The sequence below is a fragment of the Muscardinus avellanarius genome, assembly GCF_963383645.1.
Source record: "Muscardinus avellanarius genome assembly, chromosome: 21".
NCBI classification, from domain to species: domain Eukaryota; kingdom Metazoa; phylum Chordata; class Mammalia; order Rodentia; family Gliridae; genus Muscardinus; species Muscardinus avellanarius.
The window spans coordinates 2,285,278-2,308,933 of NC_137807.1; the positions used below are offsets into that span (position 1 = coordinate 2,285,278).

Consider the following 23,656-nt stretch of genomic DNA (forward strand, 5'->3'; position numbering starts at 1 on the left):
TGAACCTGCAATCCTCCTGTCTCAGCCTCCCAAGTACTGGGATTACAAGCGTGCACCACCACACCCAGCTAGATGAGTTTTTTTTTTTTTTTTTTTAAGGTACTGAGGATGGAACCCAGGGGACAGTGTACCTCCAAGCTACAGCCCCAGCTCCATTTTTTTCAGTCTTTATTTATTTATTTATTTATTTATTTATTTATTTAGGTGGTACTGGGGGTAGAACCCAGGGGCTTTCTACCTCCGGGCTATACTCCCAGACCTTTTTTTACATTTTATTTGGAAACAGGGTCTCACTAAGTTGCTGAGAGCCTCACTAAGTAGCTGAGGCTGGCTTTGAACCTGTGAAATCCTCCCGTCTCAGCCTCCCAAGCGCGGGGATTACAAGCATGCGCCACCACACCTGGCGTCCTTTTATTTTTTTGAAACAGGGTCTCACTGGGTTGCGAAGGGCCTCGCTAAGTAGCTGAGGGGGTCTGCGAACCACAATCCTCTGGTCTCTGCCTCCCGAATGTTGGGATTACAAGCGTATGCCACCACACCCGGCCTAGGTGATTTATCTTAAAAATGCAATGTCTTTGAGAATTTATACGTTACTAAGGTTTGATAACAATTATATCCACCATTTAAGCAGGCATCACAGAAAATCTTGTAACGTTATAAGCCAGGCCCTGGAGCACATACTCTGACAGCACCACGGGGTTGTCCAGGGACGTCAGCACCAAGCACCCTGGGACGCCGCTGGCTGCACCTGGAAGCGGGGACTGGCTGGCCGAGGCGGAGGCCACCGTGCCAGTGTTTTCTTCATCTACGGTGTTGACGGAGATAGGGTTGCTCGTGAGGGTACAGACGGAGGGGAGCGTGGAAGTGGTCCTACTTCCACTCTGGAATGCGTGACTTTTCCAAGAGTCTGCCGGGCACGCTTCTGCGTGTGCAGGGCATTCCTGGAACCTGGAGAGCCGTGCAGCGACGTTGCTTGCTTGAGAGAACGAGTCACTGTCCGAGTGAGCAGACACACTGGCTTCCAGAACCGAGTCTGGTGAGGAGAGCCTGTGGTCCAGAGCGCTCGCAAAGCCGTGTGGCTGGCTCCCCGCACTCTGGCTCGGCTTCACGTGCAACGCGGGATCTAGAGTCAGCACCTAGAGAAAGGACGGGCGGGCATGAGGCTTCCGCGTGGCGCCGGCGCCCTGCTCCCGGCAGGAGGCGGCCTGCAGCCATCACGCGGCACAGGCTGCGACTTTACCTCGGGCGGGTGACTCGGGGCGGAGGCAGAGGTGAGGTTCCGCGCAGGTAACTGCTTGCTTCCCCTTTGTTTTTTATGATAAATATCCTTCAGTGATGGGAGCTTCATCTCCTTACTAGTATTAGACTTGAAGATATGAAACGAAATCATTTCAATGGTACTGGCAATGATAGAACAAATTTACTGACTTCAAGATCAGCACCAAAAAAATGTTTTTGAAAGATTTTAAATAAATTGAAAATCTAAGCCGGGTGTGGTGGGCACGCTTGTAATCCCCGCGCTTGGGAGGCAGAGACATGAGGATCGCATAGGTTCGAAGCCAGCTGCGCGCGCTGGCTTAGGAAACCCTGTTTCCAAATAAAAAAATGTAAAAAGAGGTCTGGGAGTGTAGCCCGGAGGTAAAAGGGCTTCCAGGAACCCCAGTACCACAAAAAAAAAAAAAAAAAAAACAGAAAAAGAAAAAAGAAAATCTAGACTGTCAGATTAATAATACATTTGGTAGCTGAATTTCCTAAGCTGAGTCTCCCTCAAAATGAAAAAATTTCCTATCTCTTTTTTTTTTTGCGGTACTGGGGATGGAACCCAGGGGCTTTCTACCTCCGGGCTATACCCCAGCCCTATTTTTATTCTTTATTTTAAAACAGAGTCTCACTAAGTAGCTGAGGCTATCCTAGAACCACGAGCCTCCTGCTTCAGCCTCCCGAATGCTGGGATTCCCAGCGTGCGCCACCATGCTCGGCCTCCTAACTATTTTAAGGGGATATCGCCTAGTATTGGGGGATAATCTGAGCCTAAATTACCTGGCAGCCTACGAACATTTCCAGGACCACAGCCCTCGCTGGTGGCTGTTAAGGCCTGGATCCTGACTGTCCCACGCAGGCTCAGCCGTTGAAGGACCGTCCGGCCACGGCGCTACTGGGGTGTGGGAGGCCTTGCACCCTTTCTCCACTGGCTCCCCGCCTCCAGGAGGTGAGAGGCTTCATGCCACAAGCTCCTCCCATGAGGAGCTGCCCACCACAGGCCCAAAACCAAGCGGGCGCCACTCGGGGACCGGAACCTCTGACGCCACGAGCAATTTAAACCTTTCTTCCTCTAAGTTGTTTATCTCATGCATTTGTCACAGCAATAGAAAGCTGACTAAAACACAGTCTTCCTCCATCAAAATAAGAATTAAGTTTGGACTATTTTTTGTCTTTTTGACACTGGGAACTGAACCAGGGCACTGCACTTGCAATCAAGCAGTGCTTTGCTACTGAGCTGCAGCCCAGCCCCAAGAATCAAGTTTTGATGAGCGAGTGAAACAGGACAAGAAAACTTTTGGCCAAATTAATGCCACGTGACTCAAGCGGCAAGAGCCAAGAGCTGGCATCCTGCGGCCTGTGCGGCTGCGCCCCGCACTGTTGGGGTGTGGTGGGGGTGCTAGAGGTCAACACCAAGGGCCAAAGCACTTTTGTCTTTCATTTTGAGACAGGCCTCACTAAGTGTCAAGACTGGCTTCACACGTCATCCTCTGCCGCGACCTCACAAGTGGCTGGGATTACAGCTGTGCGCCACTGCAGGTGGCATAATTGTGGTTTTATTTAAAGAATCGGCAGGCCAGATGTGGTGGCTCAAATCTGTAATGCCGGGACCTAGGAGGCTGAGACAGAAGGATAGTAGGTTCAAGGACAGCCTCAACAATGTAGCGAGACTTCTAGAAGCCTAGTGAGACTCTGTTCCCAAACAAAAAATTTTTAAAAAGATAAAAGAGGCTGGGGTGCCAAAAAAAAAAAAAAAAAAAAAAAAAAGGAAGAGGAGGAGGAGAGAGGAAAAAATAAAAAGTGCTCAGATGGGTGTGGTGGCTCACATCTGTAATCCTAGTCCTGAGAGGCTGAGTCAAGAAGATCACAGGTTCAAAGCCAGCTTCAGCAACTTAGCAAGACCCTCATCTACCTAGCAAGACCCTGTTTCAAAACTAAAAATTACTGCCAAGTACTGCCGGTACCTGGGAGGCTGAGAGGGCAGGATCGCAGACTGGCCCAGTCTTAGATACTGAGTGTGGCTCTTCTCAACTTGGCGAGACCCTTTTCCAAAATAAAGAATAAAAAAGAGGGCTGGGAGTGTAGCTCAGAGTAGAATGCCCAGGGTTCAATTCCCAGTACTGAAAAAAAAAATAAAAATAAAAATAAGCCAGCCTTAGCTACTTAGTGAGGTCCTCCACAACTCAGTGAAACTCTGTTTCAAAATAAAGAATAAAAAAATAGAGATAGAAGCCGGGTGTGGTGGAGCACGCTTGTAATCGCAGCATTCGGGAGGCTGAGACCAGAGGATCGCAGTTCACAGACAGCCTCAGCTACTTAGTGAGGCCCTCCATAACTTTTAGTGAGACCCTGTTTCAAAATAAAGAATGAAAAATAGGGCAGGGGGTGTAGCTTTGGGAGGTACAATTAGTTCAAGGCGGCAACTTCTGCCTGATGGGACAAGGAAACAAACTAACCCTGAGCCTCCAACTGAAATGTGAGCACTGTCTCAAATGAGACTATCTACCTGACAAGAGATACACTGAAGGAACAGTCATCCTACAGCTTTACACTCACACCTCATTTCTAGACTTTCCCAAAGCTGCACCGTGTCATGAAAAGAACTTTTTTTTTTGAGAGGAGTCTTGCTATGTTGCGAGGCTGATCTCAAATTCCTGGATCAAGCAATCCTGCCTCAGCCTCCCAAGTAGCTGAGAATACAGGCCTGGGCCACTGCACCTGGCTTACCATGAATTAATTTCTGAGTAAACCCTATACTTATCTGTGAATGGGGCAATTGATTATACTTTTAACATATGCAGTAAAGACAAATTTGTTACACACTAAACCCTTAAAATGTGCAATTCCCATGATCCTGCTTTAGAATTCTACGCTTGCTGCATGTATGTGGGACTGGGGATTGAACCCAAGGGCGTTCACTCCTGACACACACCCCCAATCTTATTTTTGCTTTGAAGCTGAGTTTCACTCAGTTAGTTGCCGAGGCTGGCCTCAAACCTGCGATCCTCTGTGTGGGCCTGCTCACAGGTGTGCGCCACCCACCGGCTCAGCCCACCAAGCTGACACCAAGCCTGCAGTCAGGAGGAGGAGCACCGCCTCCAGGGCTCGTGACAGTGAGGTACCTCTCCGATGTCCTTTTCATGGCCAGTATCTCTGAAGTGAGGTGCCTTTGCAACTAATGGCATCACCCGGTTACTCCACCAGTCACCAGCATGACAGGATGGGCACTGCTGGCTCACAGCACATAGCAGAACCATCAGAATTGAGCCGGTAAGTGTTGGCAGCTTAGAAGAAAATCCTAGGGACAGCTGGGCACGCTTGTCATCCCAGCGCTTGGGAGGCGGAGACAGGAGGAGAGCACAGGTTCGAAGCCAGCCTCTGCTACTTAGGGAGGCTCTCAGCAACTTCGTGAGACCCTGTTTTCAAATAAAGTATAAAATAGGGCTGGGAGTATAGCCTGGAGGTAGAAAGCCCCTGGGTTCCACCCCAGTACCACACACATACACACACACACACACACACACACACACACACCAAAAAAAAAGAAAAGAAAAGAAAAGAAAAGAAAATCCTAGGGCCCTCTGAGAGCCAGTCCTAAGGGAGGGCTAATCACCAAGGCCAGCCACAGTCTCCATTGGCAGTGGGGAGTAAGCTCATTCTACATAACCACTAAGCCAGGTAAAACCTCACCCAATGCCTCTCATGTTTTTTTTTTCTGTTGTTTTTTGCAGAACTGTAGATTGAAGCCAGGGGCATTCTACCTTCAAGCTACAATCCCAGCCCTATTTTATTTTTATTTTGAAAGAGGGTCTCACTAGGTTGCTGAGGGCCTCACTAAATTGCTGGGGTTAGCCAACAACCTGTGGTCCTCCTGTCTCAGCCTCTCCAGTACTGGGATGCTTGATTCCAATTTTAAGTAACCTGTGCTTTCTTTCTTTTTGTTCAGGGCAGCTGGGGTGAAGAGCAGAGATCTTCTGCAAGTCCTTTTTCAGAAGCCTCTTTTACTGAGAAGTTGAAACCAAGCATCTCTTAATGATAAACTCAGGATGCACAGAAATAACTTGTTATCTAGAGCAAAGCACAGGCCAAGGACTAAGACGGTGCAGAGAAGGAAGCGCCTTCCGGGCTCGTTCCTCAGGGTCGGGCATATCAGGGCCGTGGAGACATGCCCGTGCCAGCCTGGCTCCTCTCAGCAGTTCATGTATGCCCTAAGAGGGTCCCGAAGAACCTCAGAACCTTTTTGTTTTTGTGTGAGCACAAGAGAACAAGCCAGGACTTTTCCTCTTGGGAACATGAATCGCTTCCATCCGATCCGCGGCTGACTGCCCACATCATGAGGAGCACATTCCGGGGTTCTAGGCTGGCCCGGCCTGTCCACTTCAGACCTGGCCTTCCAGCCGGGCCTCATCGTCCCCGGGTCATCGCTCTGGACTGCGGGCCCTCAGCAGTGTTGCTGGAGGCACCGTCGCCCCGTGAGGTCAGTCTATTTGCGCTATACGCCATCTCCTGAGTCTCATGTCTGTTAAATAGGACATTTCTTCCCTATAAAGCCCATAACCAGGCAATTTAAACCTTTCTCAATGGCACTATCAGGGCACAAGAACTGGAGGCCTTTCTCCGCTCAGACCTTGTGCATCACTCTTAAGTAACCTTTCTAACTTACATGGAGATAAATGACAGTCAGAATTTGAAAGCAAATGAATACAACTCTAAAGTCATGCTTCTTACAGTGTTTCAGAAGTTATCAACTACAATATAAAGTAGAACTCGACTGCAACCAGAAAGTGCAATGCACTGAAATTCTGCTTTACCTGGCCTAGAGGCCTGTCCTCCATGGCGCAGGGCGGCACAAACGTCCTCTCCAAAGCCTCCGGCAAAGGGTGGTACATGTCCTTTTCCTCCAGCTTCCAGTAAGTCAGTCCTAAAGGCAACAGGCAAAAGGGATTGAGGGAAGAGGGTACAAAGGCTTTCTACAACAACTTATTTCTACCTATAGAAAAATAGGCAAACTGGGAAGGAGCCGATTTTGTCTCTCTGGTTACAGCGAGCTTAATTTTTAGGAAACGTCACATAAATGCCATAGCACTTAAGAATGCTAACTTAAGCCGGGCGTGGGGGCGCACGCTTGTCATCCCAGCACTCGGGAGGCTGAGACCTGGAGGATCGCGGTTCGCGGACATCCTCAGCTACTTAGTGAGGCCCTCTGCAACTCAGTGAGACCCGGTTTCAAAATAAAGAATAAAAAGTAGGGCAGGGGGTGTAGCTCGGAGGCCAAATGCCCCTGGGTTCCCGCAAAAAAAAAAAAAAAAAAAAAAAAAAAGAGAGAGAAAAAAAAAAAAGAATGCTACCTTAGTGTTATAAATTTTAAAACTAAACTATTATTAAGAGTCAAAATGAGCTGGGCGAGGTGGTGCACAGTTGTAATCCCAGCATTTGGGAGGCTGAGACAAGAGGATCGTGGTTTGCGGACAGCCTCAGCTACTCAGTGAGGCCCTCCTCAACTTAGTGAGACCCTGTTTCAAAACAAAGAATAAAAAATTAGGGCAAGGGGTGTAGTTTGGAGGTCAAATGCCCCTGGGTTCCATCCCCGGACCTGCAAAAGAAAAAAGAGAGAGGGAGAGAGGGAGAGAGGGAGAGAGGGAGAGAGGGAGGGGGAGAGGGGGAGGGAGGGAGGGAGGGAGGAAGGAAGGAAGGAAGAAAAAATAGGCCTGGGGGTATAGCTCGGAGATAGAATGCCTCTGGGTTCCAACACTAGACACACACACACACACACACACACACACACACACACACACACACTCAAAATGAATTAGTACAACTTAAAACTTATTTTCAGCTGAACGTGATGGCACATGTTTATAATACCAGTACTTGGGAGGCTGAAACAGGAAGATTGCAGGCTCCAGCCAACCTCAGCATCCTTGTGAGGTCCTGTTTCAAAATAAAAAATAAAATAGGGCTGGAAGTGTAGCTCATAGGTAGAATGTCCCTGTGCTCAGTCCCCAGTACCACAAAGAAGAAGGAGGAAGAGGAGGGGGGCAAGGAGAGGTGGAGGAGAAGGAGGAGAGGAGGAGGAAAAGGAGGAGAAAAAAAAAAAGACAATAAATCAGGTGTGGTGGCCTACGCCTATAATCCCAGGACTTGACATCCTAGCAAGACCCTGTTTCAAAACAAAATTAAAAGGACTGGGGATGTAGCTCAGAGATAGGATGTTCCCTGGGTTCCATCCCCAGTACCATTAAAAAAAAGAAAGAAAGAAAAAGACAGTAATTTCTTTTTTTCTTTCTTTTTAGAAGTACTGGGGATGAAAGCCAGGAGCATTCTACCTCTGAGCTACACCCCAACCCTATTTCTCATTCTTTATTTTGAAACAGGGTCTCACTGAGTTGTAAAGGGTCTAAGGAGCTGAGGCTGGCCGTGAACTGTGATTCTCCTGTCTCAGCCTCTCAGATGCTGGGATTACGAGCGTGCCCACCACGCCTGGCAGTCATTTCTTTTTAAATAGTACAGATGGACACAGAAGCAGTGTAAAGAGCTCAATAACTGGAGTACTTATTAAGCATCTGGCATCCCAGGCCGGGGGACAGGTGGAGACAGGAACGCCAGCGAGCTGCCAGGTCATCCGCACTGAGGGTAAAACTTTAAAGCCAGACGAGGGGGTGGGGTGGGGCGAGCCCTGCCTTTCACAGGAGGGCCAGCTCCTGAAGGGACAGGTCGGACTTGGACATTTTAGCCTACGCGGAAGCTTCCCGTGGGGAGAAAAGCGTGTGCAACAGAGACAGCAGCCAGGGCACAGCCGTGAGAAAGGGCAAGGCTGTGTGTGGAGCAGACAGCCTCCCTGCGGAGGCGGAGGGAGACCGGCAGAAGACAAAGAGGCCAAGCCCATGGGCTGTGGGGGCCTGTGCAGGATGCGGCTTATATTCTGAGGAAACGGGCCCATTGCAGGGTTCTGTGCAGGCCAGTGACAAGATATGACTTGTCTTTTTTGTGTGTGTGTGGTTCTGGGGGTGGAACCCAGGGGCTTTTCTATCTCTAGGCTATACTCTCAGACCTGTTTTATACTTTATTTGGAAACAGGGTCTCACTAAGTTACTGAAAGCTTCACTAAGTAGCTGAGGCTGGCTTTGAACCCGTGCGATCCTCCTGTCTCCACCTCCCAAGCGCGGGGATGACAGCGTGCCCACCACGCCTGGCTAAACTCCTCTTTTAAAATGATCCCTGTAGCGACAGTGGGAGGCTCCACCAGCACGGTGGCGGGGTGTGGGGGGAGAGGTTGGCAAAAGCTAATTTATCCTGATGAATTAGATGGGGAGCAGGAAGAAAAGAAAAAAGAAAGTCAATATAAAAGCCAGTCCGACTAGAATAGCTCGCCACAGAGCACAAAGACGGCGCAGAGGGTGCGGGCTTTGTTATGGTCTGGATATAGAATGTCTCCTGCAAAAGCTCATGTGAGACAGCGCAGAAACGTTCAGAGATGAATAGTTCAACCATGAGGGTTCTAAGCGCTTCAGGAGGCAAGCATCCTGGTGGATTACTGATGTGCTGGGTGATGAGGGTGCAGGCAGGGTGTGGCTGGAGGAGGCGGCCCACGGGGTGTGGCCTTGGCGAGAGAAGAGCTGCCTCTGACTGCAGGCGTGAGCAGCGAACGTGGACTGGAACCTCCAGAGCTGTGAGCCCCAAACACATTCTCCTCCCTCCAGGCTGTGGGCATCAGGTGCTCTGGGGACAGCAGTGAGAATGCTGACCGAGACAAACGTGTTAACTAATTATGGAGCAAATGCAAAAGGCGGAGAAGCCGGGCATGGTGGGCGCGCTTGTCATCCCGGCTTTCAGGAGGCTGAGATGGAGGATCGTGGTTCGCGGACAGCCTCCGCTACTTAGTGAGACCCTGTGTCAAAATAAAGATTAAAGTAGGGCAGGGGGTGGAGCTTGGAGGTAGAATGCCCCTGGGTTCCATCCCCAGACCTGCAAAAAAAAAAAAAAAAAAAAAAAAAAAAAGACTGGGAAGATTTCTGCAGCCATTTTGAAATTTGAAATCACTGCAAAAACACCGTTTCCTTTTATCTTTCCGGAGCCTGCAACACAAATTCAGGCATGTAAGAAAGTTATGGCTGCTAGGGGCACACAACACACGGAGACCACACTAGTACCCTCTAGACTATCATCCTGCAATAAGAAGTGCAGTTGCTTAAAAAAAGCTGCGAGTTTAAAGTTCCATACCTGTTCCTGAATCGGACATCCAGGAGCCGGGGCTGGCATCTGGCTGGCAGAGGTAAAAAGCGCGAGGGTGTGAGGCAGCGGCAGAGTCAGGCTGCAGTTCAAGACGGGAAACCAGGAGAAAACCGGAGACTGACGTTATCTACTGAGCTCCGAACCAAAGCACAAGCCAGGTCCGGTGGCGCACATCAGTAATCCCAGTACTCGGGAGGCTGACGGAGAAGGATCACAGGCTCAAGGCCGGCTTGAGCAACCCGGCGAGGCCCTAAGCAACTTAGTGAGGCTAGCTCAAAATAAAAGGGGCTAGGAGGCAGCCCAGGGTGCGAGTGCATGCTAGAAATTCTAGTACTTGGAAGGCACCGGGTACTGCGGTACTGGGGGTGGACCCAGGGGCATTCTACCTCTGAGCTACACCCCCAGCCCTGTTTTTTATTCTTTTTGTTTTTGTTTGTTTGTTTTATTTGTTTTTTGAAGTACTGGATGAAACTCAAGGGCACTGTGCCTCCGAGCTACACCCCCAGCCCTATTTTTTAGTCTTTTCATTTTTTTGAAACAGTCTCACTGAATTGCAAAGGGCCTCGCTAAGTAGCTGAGGCTGTCCGTGAAACAGGATCCTCTGGTCTCCGCCTCCCAAATACTAGGATTACAAGCGTGCGCCACCATGCCTGGTTAGTCTTTATTTTGAAACAGGGTCTCACTAAGTTGTGGAGGGCCTCACTAAGTGCCGAGGCTGTCCACAAACCTCAATCCTCCTGTCTCAGCCTCCAAATGCTGGGATTACAAACGCGCACCACCATGGCCAGCTTTAAAGAGCTTTAATAGGAATGAAAAGTTTAACAATGGAGGAACTAAGAAAAGTTTACGTGGAAATACCCCTGTCACGCATCTTTACTTGGAAACAAATTTCTTGTGATATTAAAGATATTATCAAGATCCAAGGGTGGGCGTGCACGCTTGTAATCCCGGTACTTAGGAGGCTGAGACAGAAGGATCACAGGTTTGCCCTCAGCCTCAGCAACTTAGTGAGGCCTTTAGCAACTTAATGAGACCCTGTTTCAAATTAAAAATAAAAATAGAGCCGGGCATGGTGGCGCACGCTTGTAATCCCAGCATTCAGGAGGCTGAGGCCGGAGGATCGCAGTTCGCAGACAGCCTCAGCTACTTAGCGAGGCCTTCTGCAACTCAGTGAGACCCTGTTTCAAAATAAAAAATAAAATAGGGCAGGGGGTGTAGCTTGGAGGTCAAATGCCCCTGGGTTCCACCAACAGACCCGCAAAAAATAAAATAAAAAATAGGGCTGAGGGTGTAGCTCCTAGGTAGACTGCCCTGAGTTCAACCCCACACACACACACAAAAACTCTTTCGCTTGAGCCAGGTGCAGTGGCGCCTGCCCGTAATCCCAGTACTTGGGAGGCTGAGTCAGGTGCACTGCAGGTTTGAGGACAGTCTCGAAAACTTGGAGAGACCATTTCCAAATAAAAATAAAATAGGGTTGAGTATGTAGCTTGGAGGTAGGATGCCCCTGGGCTCAATCCCCAGTACCACAGACACACAAAAGGCAGGAGTAACTGAAGCCAGACGTGGTGGCGCATGCCTGTAAGCCTAGTACCTGAGAGGCTGAGACAGGAGGATCACAGGTTCCAGGACAGACTCAGCAAGCAGTGAGACTCTCATCAGCCTAGTGAAACCATGTTTCAAAATCAAAAAATAAAATAAAGCTGCAGGTGTAGTTTAAAGGTAGAATGCCCCTGGGTTTAATCCCTAGTACCACAAAAAAAAAAGAGAGCGAGCTGGGCGTGGTGGCGCACACTTGTAATCCCAGCACTTGGGAGGCTGAGACAGGAGGATCGCACAGGTTCGAAGCCAGCCTCAGCTACTTAGTGAGGCTCTCAGCAACTTAGTGAGGCCCTGTTTCCAAATAAAAAATAGGTCTGGGAGTATAGCCCAGAGGTAGAAAGCTACTGGGTTCCATCCCCAGTACCACCAAAAAAATATTAAAAAATTTGTAACTTTAGCCTGGCGTGGTGGCGCACGCTTGTAATCCCCGCGCTTGGGAGGCGGAGACAGGAGGATCGCGCAGGTTCGAAGCCAGCCGTGCTGGTGTAAGAGACCCTGTTTCAAAAATATGAAATAGGTCTGGGAGTGTAGCCCGGAGGAAGAAGGGCTTCCAGGAACCCCAGTACCACCAAAAAAAAAAAAAAAAAAAAAATTTGTAACTTTAATGGCAGCACTTTACCAGGAAAAGGGTGATCACGTAAGTCTTTAATGCACCACCCTCTCAGTCTCTTTATTTCAAGAGAGAAATTCCTAAGTCATCTTTCATCTCTTTTAAAACTGCTACCTGTTCAAGTCTGTGTCAGTGCTTAAAAGAGGGAGAGGCGGTTGGGGAAGGTTAGGTCCAATGATCCCAGCGGAGCAGCCCCAGGCGCATTCGGCCACGGGCGGACACACACGGTGGCCCGAGGGCTCATGTGCTCCGCCCCACTGCACGCCTCTGGCAGACAGACAGCGGGCCTGCTCCCAGTGAAAAGCCTGCAGCAACAAAACCCTCCGAGAGGAAGCCTCTCAGCCCCAGAAGCGGCCCTTATCGGCTCAGGAACAGTCACTGTGCCACCATCTGAGAAACCCCCATTCCTTCAGCCTATGGAATGGAAAAGTCACGTCCACCCGAGACAAAGGACCACGGACTAAGGTCTTGAACTCTGGAAAACCCTTCTGCTAAATAATATAGAATTTCAAGATGTACTCCAAATTAGCTACCACCAAAAATAAACCAGCACTGTGCAAAAGGAAACTTAGATCAGAAGAGAATTTTAATAAGCATTCCCACTCTAGAACAAAACCCAACAATGGGGAAAGAGGACGAGGAGGAGCGTTCCCACGCCTGCGAATCACGAGGCAAGATGCAGCGCAAGCGCCAGCCCACGCCACCTCTAAGCCAAGTACTGGGGATGGAACCCAGGGCATTCTACCCCCAAGATACACGACCAGCCCAGCCCTATTTTTTACTTTTTTAATTTTTTGGTGGTACTAGGGTTCCTGGAAACCCTTCTACCTCTGGGCTACACTCCCAGACCTATTTTATATTTTTTTTATTTGGAAACAGGGTCTCTTAAGCCAGCACGGCTGGCTTCAAACCTGAGCAATTCTCTTGTCTCCGCCTCTCAAGTGTGGGGATTACAAGCGTGCGCCGCCACACCTGGCTATTCTTTATTTTGAAACAGGGTCTCACTGAGTTGCAAAGGGCCTCACTAAGTAGCTGAGGCTGGCCACGAACTATGATCCTCCTGTCTCAGCCTCCCAAATGCTGGGATTACAAGCGTACGCCATGACACCTGCCTTCAATACCATTTAAAGAAGCCCGTGTGGTGGCATGTGCCTGTCATCCTGGTATCTGGGAGGCTAAGACAGGAGGATTGGATGTTCAAGGCCAGCCTCAGCTACTTAGTGAGGCCCTCCACAACTTAGTGAGACCCTGTTTCAAAATAAATAATAGGGCAGGGGATGCAGTTTAGAGGTAGAGTGCCCCTGGGTTCCATCCCTAGTACTATACACACAAACACAAAAAAAACATTTAAAGCTCAAAAATAACAAAGAAACTTGATTTCGCCCAATAACTCAATACCAAGTATATCCTTCACCTAAAAAAAGAAAACCTGCCCAAGAGATAGATGATTTAAGACACAGGAAGGCTTGGGATAGAGAAGCTGACCAGTCAGCAAAAGAGGCAGATAAAATACAAGCATCTCATTTCTTATATTTTTCCAGGCGTGGTGGCGCACACTTGTAATCCCAGTATTCAAGAGGCTGAGACAGGAGGATCAAGGATTGAGGACAGCCTCAGCTACTTACCCTTGGCAACTCAGTGAGACCCTGTTTCAAAATAAATAAAAAATAGGGCGGGGATATAGCTCAGAGGTAGAATGCCCTGAGTTCCATCCCCAGTACCGCAAAAAAAAAAAAAAAAAAAAAAAAAATTATCCAGATTTCAATATTTTTCATAATGTCCTCAACTCATACAGTACTACTCATACTTAATAGTAATGTGAATTATTTGATTTTGATTTTTAAGTTTTTTTGTGGTAGCATGCTAGGCAAGTGCTCTACCTAGGAGCTATACCCCCCCATCCGAGTATTTGTGTGTGTGTGTGTGTGTGTGTGTGTGTGTGTGTTTGTTTTACAAATAAATAGAGTACTCTCTGGTGAATATATCCATTTGGAATACAAAATGAAATATTTAACTTTTGTAGTATTTCCACTTTTGTAGTATTTTATGTCTCATTAGCTCTGATTTCCAGCCACTAAAGACGCAATATTTACAGCAAATGGTTCTGCCCAGTCCTCTGAGACACAACAAACTGTACATAAGCAAATCAACAAGGGAGAATGAGCCCGGCGACGCGCCACCTACCCTCTCCGCGGGCCTCTGGCTCCCCGCGCCCCCGGGCCCGGGCCCGGGGCGTCCCTCCTCCGTGTGCACTCTCTTCGGGTGGTTCTGCTTCAGCTTGCGAGTCCACGATGTTAGCGACTTGCTATTTAAGACGAGAAAACCAAAATTCCCCTCGTTAGTTGCTGCCCTTCACACAGCAGACACGGTAGGTACGGCCTCCGTGGGAAACGCTTCGAGATGCTCTCGTAGAAAGGTGGTGAACGCTCATCAACGCACTGGAAATCTGCAGTTTCTTCCAGAGGGAAAGTGAAAAAGGCCGACGGTAGCGAAGCCCACGGTCTGTAGCTATGAGAACAGCAAAACCACCACACTGGCCCTTCAAAAAGTCTTTTTCCAGCCAGGCGTGGTGCGCACGCTTGTCATCCCCGCGCCTGGGAGGCGGAGACAGGAGGATCGCGCTGGTTCGAAGCCAGCTGCTGCGCTGGCTTAAGAGACCCTGTTTCCAAATAAAAATATAAAATAGGTCTGGGAGTGTGGCCCGGAGGTAGAAGGGTTTCCAGGACCCAGTACCACCAAAAAAAAATTCTTTTTCCATTTCTTTATGGTACTGGAGATTGAAACAAGGGACATTCCATCTCCAAGCTATGCCTCTCGTCTTTGGTTTTGAAACAGGGTCTTACTAGGTTGCTGAGGCGTCCTCGTACCTGCAATCCCCCTAATCCTCCTGTCTTAGCCTCCCAAATACCGGAATTACAAGTGTGCGCCACCATGCCCAGCCACGCACATTGTTTTGTATGTGTGTTACCGGGGACTGAACTCAGAGTCAGAGGCATTCTACCTCTGAGCTATACCCCTAGCCCTATTTAAATTTTTTATTTTAAATCAGAGTCTTACTAAGTTGCAGAAGGCCTTGCTAAGGTGCTGAGGCGGACCATGAACCTACAATCCTCTTGTCTTATCCTCCTAAGTAGTGGGCCAAGTGACTTTTTTTTTCCTTTTTTTTGCAGTACTGGGGATGCAATGCAGGGGCATTCTACCTCCAAGCTACACACCCAGCCCTATTTTTTATTTTGAAACAGGGTCTCATTAAATTGAGGAGTCCTCACTAAGTAGCTGAGGCTGTCCACGAACAGCAATCCTCCGGTCTCGGCCTCCTGAATGCTGGGATACAAGCGTGTGCCACCATGCCCAGCTTGGGGATGGAACCCTTCTACCTCCGGGCTACACTCCCAGACCTATTTTATATTTTTATTTGGAAACAGGGTCTCTTAAGCCAGTGAGTCTGGCTTTGAACCTGCGTGATCCTCCTGTCTCCGCCTCCCAAGCGCGGGGATGACAAGCGTGCGCCACCACGCCCGGCTCAAGAAACTTATTTTAATGGTAAAAATAAGTACATGTTCATTCTATTATACTCCAATTGAAAGGAACTCCGTTCACTAGACTCTAATAAACCTCTCTGTGAGTGATGGAGAATTTCTACTCACCTATTTGCTTTTCCACCGTATACTTCAGAAATCTTTTCACTCAGAAAGTTATGTTCAAATTCAGCAGGACAAGTGGAAATGTCTTCCTTTAAGGAGTCGCAGAAGTCTCCGGGAGTCTGTGCGTAGAAACTCCTGCTTCTGGCGCCCCCTGCAGGGGAGTCCGGGCGCGGGCCCTCGGCGGCGCCCCCTGGCGGCTCCATGGGCGCCGCGGCGTCTGGGGGCCGGCGGGCCTGGAGCTCTGAGACGCAGCAGGTGCCGTAGCCGCTGCTCACAGAGCTGCCCTCCACGTTGCAGTCTGGCTGCGATGTTGACACTTCCTGCTGCATCTCAGGCTCCCGAGGCTCAGGATAACTAACGACAGATTCATTTCTCTCACTATTTTCAGAAAAAAAACCCATCTGACTTCCTGAAGATCCTGGTTTGCCTGAAGAACTGTTGCGGGAAGCCCAGGAAGCATTGCTGATCTGTAATCTGACGACACTTCTTATTTCCTCCTGTATACACTGGGAACAAAAAGTTAAGATTTGGGTAAGAAAATATATGAAACATCACCTTCTTCTAAGTGCTATAAAATACCATGCTTCAAAATATGAAGCTGCTCACATAAGCTGCTCTTGAGCTTGTCAATGAGCAAAGCTGACAGCAAGTATGAACCGACTCTTCTGCAAACCCTACAAACTTTTTTCACTCCACATAAATGGCAACTTGCCTGGATCTGCTTGTGGAACTGCTCCTGCTGAGCCACGATCTGGTCTTCGCATTGTTTTTCCACCAACTTGAACAACTGTAACCACCTGGTCTATTAAATTACAAAATATCTTAGTTAAAAATAATCTTAACAACCTTTCAAGAAAAATTCCTCCAGTGAAAAATGGCTTTTTTTTAACCTCTGAGCTATACCCCAGCCTTATTTTTTATTCTTTATTTTGAAACCGGCTCTCACTGAGTTGCAGAGGGCCTCACTAAGTGGCTGAGGCCGTCCATGAACTGCAATCCTCCTGTCTCAGCCTCCCGAATGCTGGGATTCCAAGTGTGTGCCACCACGCCTGCTTAATAATCACAGTTTTATCATTATTTTCTTGTTTAGGATACAATTGAAAAAAACTTTTTAGGATACAAATTGGTGGAAACAATTTTATTTATCCTAGTCAGATACTATAGTTAATATTTTAAGTTTATGAATAGTATGAATACAATGAATAACATATTCTTGACTTAATTATTAAAAAGGGCTAGCCGGGCGTGGTGGTGCATGTTTGTAATCCCAGCATTTGGGAGGCTGAGACAGGAGGATCACGGTTCACGGACAGCCTCAGCTACTTAGTGAGACCCTCTGCAACTCAGTGAGACCCTGTTTCAAAATAAAAAATAAAAAATAGGCAGGAGGTGTAGCTCAGAGGCCGAATGTCCCTGGGTTCCATCCAAAAAAAAAGATTATTATTCATTTCAAACTAAAATAGTCTATACTCCCTGCAATTTACATATTTTTTGAGGACACAAGAATCTAAGAATTTTCCCTCCAGGCAGGGATTTCCCCCCACCCCCAGCACTAGATTGAACCCAGGGCCTTTCACATGCTAGGACAGTGCCTTACCACTTTGTTACAGCCCCAGAACCCCCTCACTTTTGGGGGGAGGATTGAACCAGGGGTATTCTACCTCCAAGCTATACCCTCAGCCCCTTCTATTTCAAAACAGGGTCTCACTAATTTTTATTAATTACTGAGGCTGGCCTCCCACCTGTGATCCTCCTGTCTCAGCCTCCCAAGTACTGGACCTACAGGGCACTTACAGCCCCTGTGTCTGGCTTCAACTGCTAAATCTTTAACAATATTTAAGGCAGGTAATCTTTCATTCAACCTTATATTCTGAAAAATAACACCAATTATGGTTCTAAAAGTATGATTAACATTTAAAACAAAATCGCTGAGAATTTAATAATAATATTTCACACATTTCTCTACAGCATAAGCACTGTAAGCGGAAAAGGCCATCGCTAGCGCTCTCCTATGAAATGGGATTTGACTGTTGCTTTTACTTTGCTGCTGGAGCCTGGGCCCCTGGCCCACATGTGCCAGGCAGGCGCTCCCCACGATCTGCGCCCCAGCCCTGGGACTACAAGGCCCCGGCTGGCCTTGAACTCAGAACCCTGTGCCTTAGATTCCTGATCTGGTTTCAACTGCTTCTTTTTATATCACAATTTAACCTACAACCCAAAGAAAAAATTATAACCTGAAAACAATATAACGCAATGTATCATAGCTGACTGTGGAAAGACACCGGGTAGAAGTTTTATAATTAGAACATCTAAAATATTTCAATGTAGATTCAAGTTGTTTGGGTTTTTTTGGTGGTACTGGGGTTCCTGGAAACCCTTCTACCTCTGGGCTACACTCCCAGACCTATTTTTATACTTTTTATTTGGAAACAGGGTCTCTTAAGCCAGCGCGGCTGGCTTTGAACCTGCGCGATCCTCCTGTCTCCGCCTCCCAAGTGCGGGGATTCCAAGCATGCCCACCACTCCCGGCTTTTTTTTTTTGCCATACTGGGGATAGAACCCAGGGACATTCTACCTCCAAGCTACGCCCCCAGCCCTATTTTTTATTTGGAAACAGGGTCATTGAGTTGCAAAGGGTCTAAGTAGCTGAGGCTGGCCAGGAACTGCAATTCTCCTGTCTCAGCTTCCTAAATGCTAGGATTACAAGCATGTGCCACCACGCCCAGCAGATTTCAGGTTTTTTTGTTTTGTTTTGTTGTTTTGTGGTACTGGGGGTGGAACCCAGGGGCTTTCTACCTCCGGGCTATACTCCCAGACCTATTTTCTATTTTATTTGGAAACAGGGTCTCACTGAGTTGCTGAGAGCCTCACTCAGTAGCTGAGGCTGGCTGCGAACCCATGTGATCCTCCTGTCTCAGCCTCCCTAGCTCAGGGATTACAAGCGTGCACCACCACGCCCAGCCACAAATTTAAGTTTTTTTTAAAAGGAGAACAATTCCATATGATTTACTTAGAAAATTATCATTAGTAACATTAATAATTTGGGGAAGTCGAGCATGCGTGGTGGCCGACGTTTATAACCCCAGCAATTAGGGAGGGTAAGACAGGAAGATGGCTACCACAATTTAGTGAGACCCTGTTTCAAAATAAAGAATAAAAAAGTGAACTGGGGGTAGAGCTTGAAGGTAGAATGCCCTGGATTCTATCTCCAGTACCGCAAAAAAGATAAATAAATTAATTATTAATAATCAGCCAGGCATGGTGGCGCTCGCTCATAATCTCAGCATTTGGGAGACAGAAACTGGAGGATCGCGGTTCGCGGCCAGCCTCAACTTCTTAGTGAGGCCCTCCACAACTCAGTGAGACCCTGTTTCAAAAAATAAAAGATTAGGCAGGCATGGTGGCGCACGCTTGTAATCCCCGCGCTTGTGAGGCTGAGACAGGAGGATCACACAGGTTCAAAGCCGCCTCAGCTACTTAGTGAGGCTCTCAGCAACTTAGTGAGACCCTGTTTTCAAATAAAATATAAAATAGGTCTGGGAGTGTAGCCTGGAGGTAGAAAGCCTCTGAGTTCCACCCCCAGTACCACACACACACACACAAAATTAGTATGTCTAATTCTTTTTTTGTGTATAGTACTAGGGATTGAACCCAAGGACATTCTACCCCCGAGCTAAAACTCCAGCCCTAATTTTTGAGCTAAAACTCCAGCCCTAATTTTTGTCCTTTATTCTTTTTTTTTTTTTTTTTTTTTTGCGGGTCTGGGGATGGAACCCAGGGGCATTCGATCTCCGAGCTACACTCCCTGCCCTATTTTTTTTTTTTTTATTCTTTATTTTGAAACCGGGTCTCACTGAGGGCCTCACTAAGGAGCTGAGGCTGTCCCCGAACCGCGATCCTCCAGTCTCAGCCTCCCAAATGCTGGGATTATAAGCCTGCACCATCACGTCCGGGTTGTCCTTTATTCTAAAGCAGGGTCTCACAAAGTTGCAGAGGTCCTCACTAAGTAGCTGAGGCTGGCTGCAAACCTAATATCCTCCTGTCTCAGCCCCCCAAGTACTGAGATTACACGCTTGTGCCACCATACCTGGCTATAATTCTTAGTATAAAAAAAAAACAAAACGTTGCCATGCATGGTGGCGCACGCTTGTAATCCCAGCATTCGGGAGGCTGAGACAGGAGGATCGCGGTTCGCGGCCAGCCTCAGCTACTTAGTGAGGCCCTCTGTAACTCAGTGAGACCCGGTTTCAAAATAAAGAATAAAAAAAATAGGGCAGGGGGTGTAGCTCGGAGGTCGAATGCCCCTGGGTTCCATCCCCAGACCCTGCAAAAATAAAATAAAATAAAATAAAATTGGGCTGGGGATGTAGCTCGGAGGTAGAATGCCCCTGGGTTTCATCCCCAGTACAGAAAAAAGAAAGAAAGAAAGAAAAACTTTGATAATCTTTTCACATTTGTTCAATACTATTCCCCAATCAAGACACCTGACCACTTTTCTTTCATAAATATCATATTCTTCTGGATGTAAATTTCTAGTAATTTAGGGTCCAGTTGAGGTTCACTTAAATTCAGTTATTTTTAAATCCCAGAAACAAGACAAGATACCTCACAGTTTTTCCAAAGGTCCGAATCGGCCTTCCCGCTGTCGTGCAGCTCTTGCGTTAAGCAGGTTAGGACTTCGACTGCTCCTTGCACTGCAGACGGTCTGGTCTTCCCTGAGAAAGAGGACACCCCATTTGTACTAAGGTGGGGACTACTTCTGCTGAAACATAAATAAGTCAAATGGTTTTCTTCATTCTACCAAAGCGCTAATAATTCAGCAGTTCAAGATTTAGCAGAGCCGTACAAAACCTCTGACATTTAAAACTTCTAATGGCACCTCACTGTTGAAAATCTGATCTTAGTTTGGCCACAGAAGGAAAAGAGCCGTGAAATGACGGACAGCATTTAATTGTAAGAATACAACAGAAGAGGCCTCTCCCGGAGTCAGGGACACCCCACAGTACGGGCGGAGGAGCCTGTGCTCCTCGGGATCAGCAGAGCCTCTGACTTCTCTGCTGTCAGTTATTCCAGAGATGATTCTGGCCTACTTCTCAACAGCCCTCCATTGTGTAGCAGGGGTTCAGTCTCCACTGCCCAGAATCGCAGGCAAGTCCTGTTACCTGGATCCCCTAATTGGGTGAGATAAGCTGATGCTATCACTGCGTTCTTTGAATAAAAGTTGTGCCAAGCAAATTAGTAACAAATATTCAGGACTTTATAGCCCTTTCAGTGTATAAAACGCGGGTTCTTTCCAGGAAGACGGCATTACCAAACTTGAGTTCAGATTTGTTTTATAAACACACAAAGCATAAACCAGAACATTAAAATTTGTTTAAAATCTAGCCACTAAACGGTCATTTTCATTTATTTATTGATACTCTGCTTTGTTTCAAAGAATTAGTTAAGGCCGGGCGTGGTGACACACGCTTGTCATCCCAGCACTTGGGAGGCTGAGACAGGAGGATCGCACAGGTTTGAAGCCAGCCTCAGCTATTTAGTGAGGCCCTGTTTCCAAATAAAATATAAAAAAATAGGCCTGGGAGTATAGCCTGGAGGTAGAAAGCCCCTGGGTTCCACCCCCAGCACCACAAAAAAAAAAAAAAAAAAGAATCAGTTAAGAAGAGAAAAATAGTAAATATATATATATATATATATGATATTAATATAAATAAAATATATATAAATAAAAATAGTAAACAGCAAAATAGTAAAAAGTTAGGAAAGGGAAATTATTAATAGAAATTCAAAAGAAGAACAGAAGTGGTCCGTAAGCGATTAATTTACACAGCGAAGCCGGGCATGGGGGTGCACGCATATAATCCCAGCATTCGGGAGGCTGGAGGATCGCGGTTCGCGGCCAGCCTCAGCTACTTAGTGAGGCCCTCTGCAACTCAGTGAGACCCGGTTTCAAAATAAAGAATAAAAATAGGGCAGGGGGTGTAGCTCGGAGGTCGAATGCCCCTGGGTTCCATCCCCAGACCCGCAAAAAAAAAAAAAAATTTCATTTACACAGCTGTACTAATCTAGTTCCAGTGTGGTAGATGCAACCACCAGTCACAGGGAAAGAAAGACGAGCTGGACGACACAGCTCTCACGAGAGGGGCGCGGAGGTGCCCGCAGGTGGACCCAGCGCCACGCTCCGCAGGGTGCTTCCAGGAGAGGGCGGCAGAGGGCCACCAAGGGACAGAGGAAAAGCCCCGTGGCCAGCCACCATGACACTGCTGTAGTGGCCATCTCTTTCAAACCACTTCATATTCTTTGAAGAATCTCCAAGCCCAGTGTGGCGGCGCACGCTTGTCATCCCAGCACTTAGGAGGCTGAGACAGGAGGACCGCCGTTTGCAGACAATCTCAGCTGCTTAGCGAGGCCCTCTGCAACTAAGTGAGGCCCTATTTCAAAATAAAGAATATGCCGGGCGTGGTGGCGCACGCTCGTCATCCCCGCGCTTGGGAGGCAGAGACAGGAGGATCGCGCAGGTTCGAAGCTAGCCGCGCGCGCTGGCTTAGGAGACCCTGTTTCCAAATTTTAAAAAAAATGTAAAAATAGGTCTGGGAGTGTAGCCCGGAGGTAGAAGGGCTTCCAGGAACCCCAGTACCACCAAAAAAAAAAAAAAAAAAAAAAAAAAAAGAATAAAAAATAGGGCTGGGGTGTAGCTCGGAGGTTATGCCCCTGGGTTCCATCCCCAATACCGCAAAAGAAGAAAAATAAGTTCACCCTACTTTATCTTTTCTCACTTTAATTATTCCTGTAACCTGTTTTAAATTACTCATGAGGCAATTGTTTTTTTATGGTTCTGAGGATCGAACCCAGAGGCATTTTACCTTTGAGCTACATCCTCAGCCCGATTTTATTTCTTCTTTCTTATTTCTTCGAAGGTCTCCCTAGGTTGCTGAGTCTCTCTACTTGCTGAGGCTGTCCTTGAACCTGCGATTCTCCTGTCTCAGCCTCCCAAGTCCTGGGATTATAGGAGTGTACCATCATGCCGGGCAGAACAATTTTTAAAGCGATTAGCCAGGCGTGGTGGCACACACTTGTAATTCCAGTACTTGGGAGGCTGAGACAGGAGGATCGCAGGTTCACAGCCAGCCTCAGCTAGTTAGTGAGGACCTCTGCAACTCAGTGAGACCTTGTTTCAAAAATACGAATAAAGCCGGGCACGGCGGTGCATGCTTATCATCTCAGTACTGGGAGGCTGAGATAAGAAGAGCTCGCAGGTTCGAAAAAGGACATCTCAGAAGAAAAACACAGGACTGAGCTCATCTCAAGGTCAACACCGAGCCCGAGCAGCTGCTGACCAGAGCCGGCGTTTGACTATCGGAGTTGGTATACTTACTGGGGAGGGACATAAATGGAGACGGGACCCAGGGCATTCAACCTCCCAGCTACGCCCCAGCCCGATTTTCTATTCTTAGCGAAGGGCCTCATTAAGTAGCTGAGACAGGCCTCAGCCTCCCAAGTGTTGGGATTACAAGTGTGCACCACCACGCCCAGCTCATAGTTATTTAAAAAAAAAAATGTAGCTGGGCGTGGTGGCGCACGCTTGCAATCCCCGTGCTTGGGAGGCTGAGACAGGAGGATCGCACAAGTTCGAAGCCAGCCTCAGCTACTTAGTGAGGCTCTCAGCAACTTAGTGAGACCCTGTTTCCGAATAAAATATAAAATAGTTCTGGGAGTATAGCCCGGAGATAGAAAGCCCCTGTGTTCCACCTCCAGTACCACCAAAAACAACAATAAAAAAAGCAAGCCGGGCGTGGTGGCGCACGCTTATAATCCCAGCATTCGGAAGGCTGAGATCTGAGGATCCTGGTTCGCGGCCAGCCTCAGGTACTTAGTGAGGCCCTCTGCAACTCAGTGAGACCGGGGGTGTAGCTCAGAGGTCGAATGACCCTGGGTTCCATTCCCAGACCCGCAAAAAAAAAAAAAAAAAAAAAAATGCAAGTCAGCAACTGACACTATCTGGATAAATTGATAACCTATGCAAATAAGGTTATTTTGACTCGCTGTTGCATTAAATAAAAACATCTAGCCCATCCTTACCTTTTCTTATTTACGCCCAGTCCAAAAGGACAGGAAGGGTTTTTGGTATCCGTTTCTCCAGAAGTTGAAGTAGCTTTTCGGAAGGTTTTCACCAGGTGAAACTCTTCCATCGTGTACGGAAACGCTACGCTCTCTTACGTGGAAACACAGGCTCGCCCGCCTCCTGAGGGAGCCGAGTCCGGGTCCTCTTCGGACGCGTCATCGCCCACGGGCATCATCGGCTGCTGAC

General features: G+C 47.8%; 1 protein-coding gene across 1 annotated transcript in view; it reads right to left on the minus strand.

Moving 5' to 3' along the window:
* The window catches only part of MPHOSPH9 (M-phase phosphoprotein 9), a gene marked incomplete at both ends in the record, with an annotated part of 43,986 nt that extends 20,449 nt beyond the window's left edge, over positions 1-23,537 (minus strand). The window contains 9 exons of the mRNA XM_080717595.1: positions 682-1,136; positions 1,241-1,366; positions 6,072-6,181; positions 9,481-9,571; positions 13,889-14,009; positions 15,352-15,854; positions 16,061-16,150; positions 19,954-20,107; positions 23,428-23,537. Coding sequence (XP_080573721.1) covers positions 682-1,136; positions 1,241-1,366; positions 6,072-6,181; positions 9,481-9,571; positions 13,889-14,009; positions 15,352-15,854; positions 16,061-16,150; positions 19,954-20,107; positions 23,428-23,537 — 1,760 coding nt within the window. The remainder of the gene's footprint in view (positions 1-681; positions 1,137-1,240; positions 1,367-6,071; positions 6,182-9,480; positions 9,572-13,888; positions 14,010-15,351; positions 15,855-16,060; positions 16,151-19,953; positions 20,108-23,427) is intronic.
* Positions 23,538-23,656: the final 119 nt, after the last annotated feature.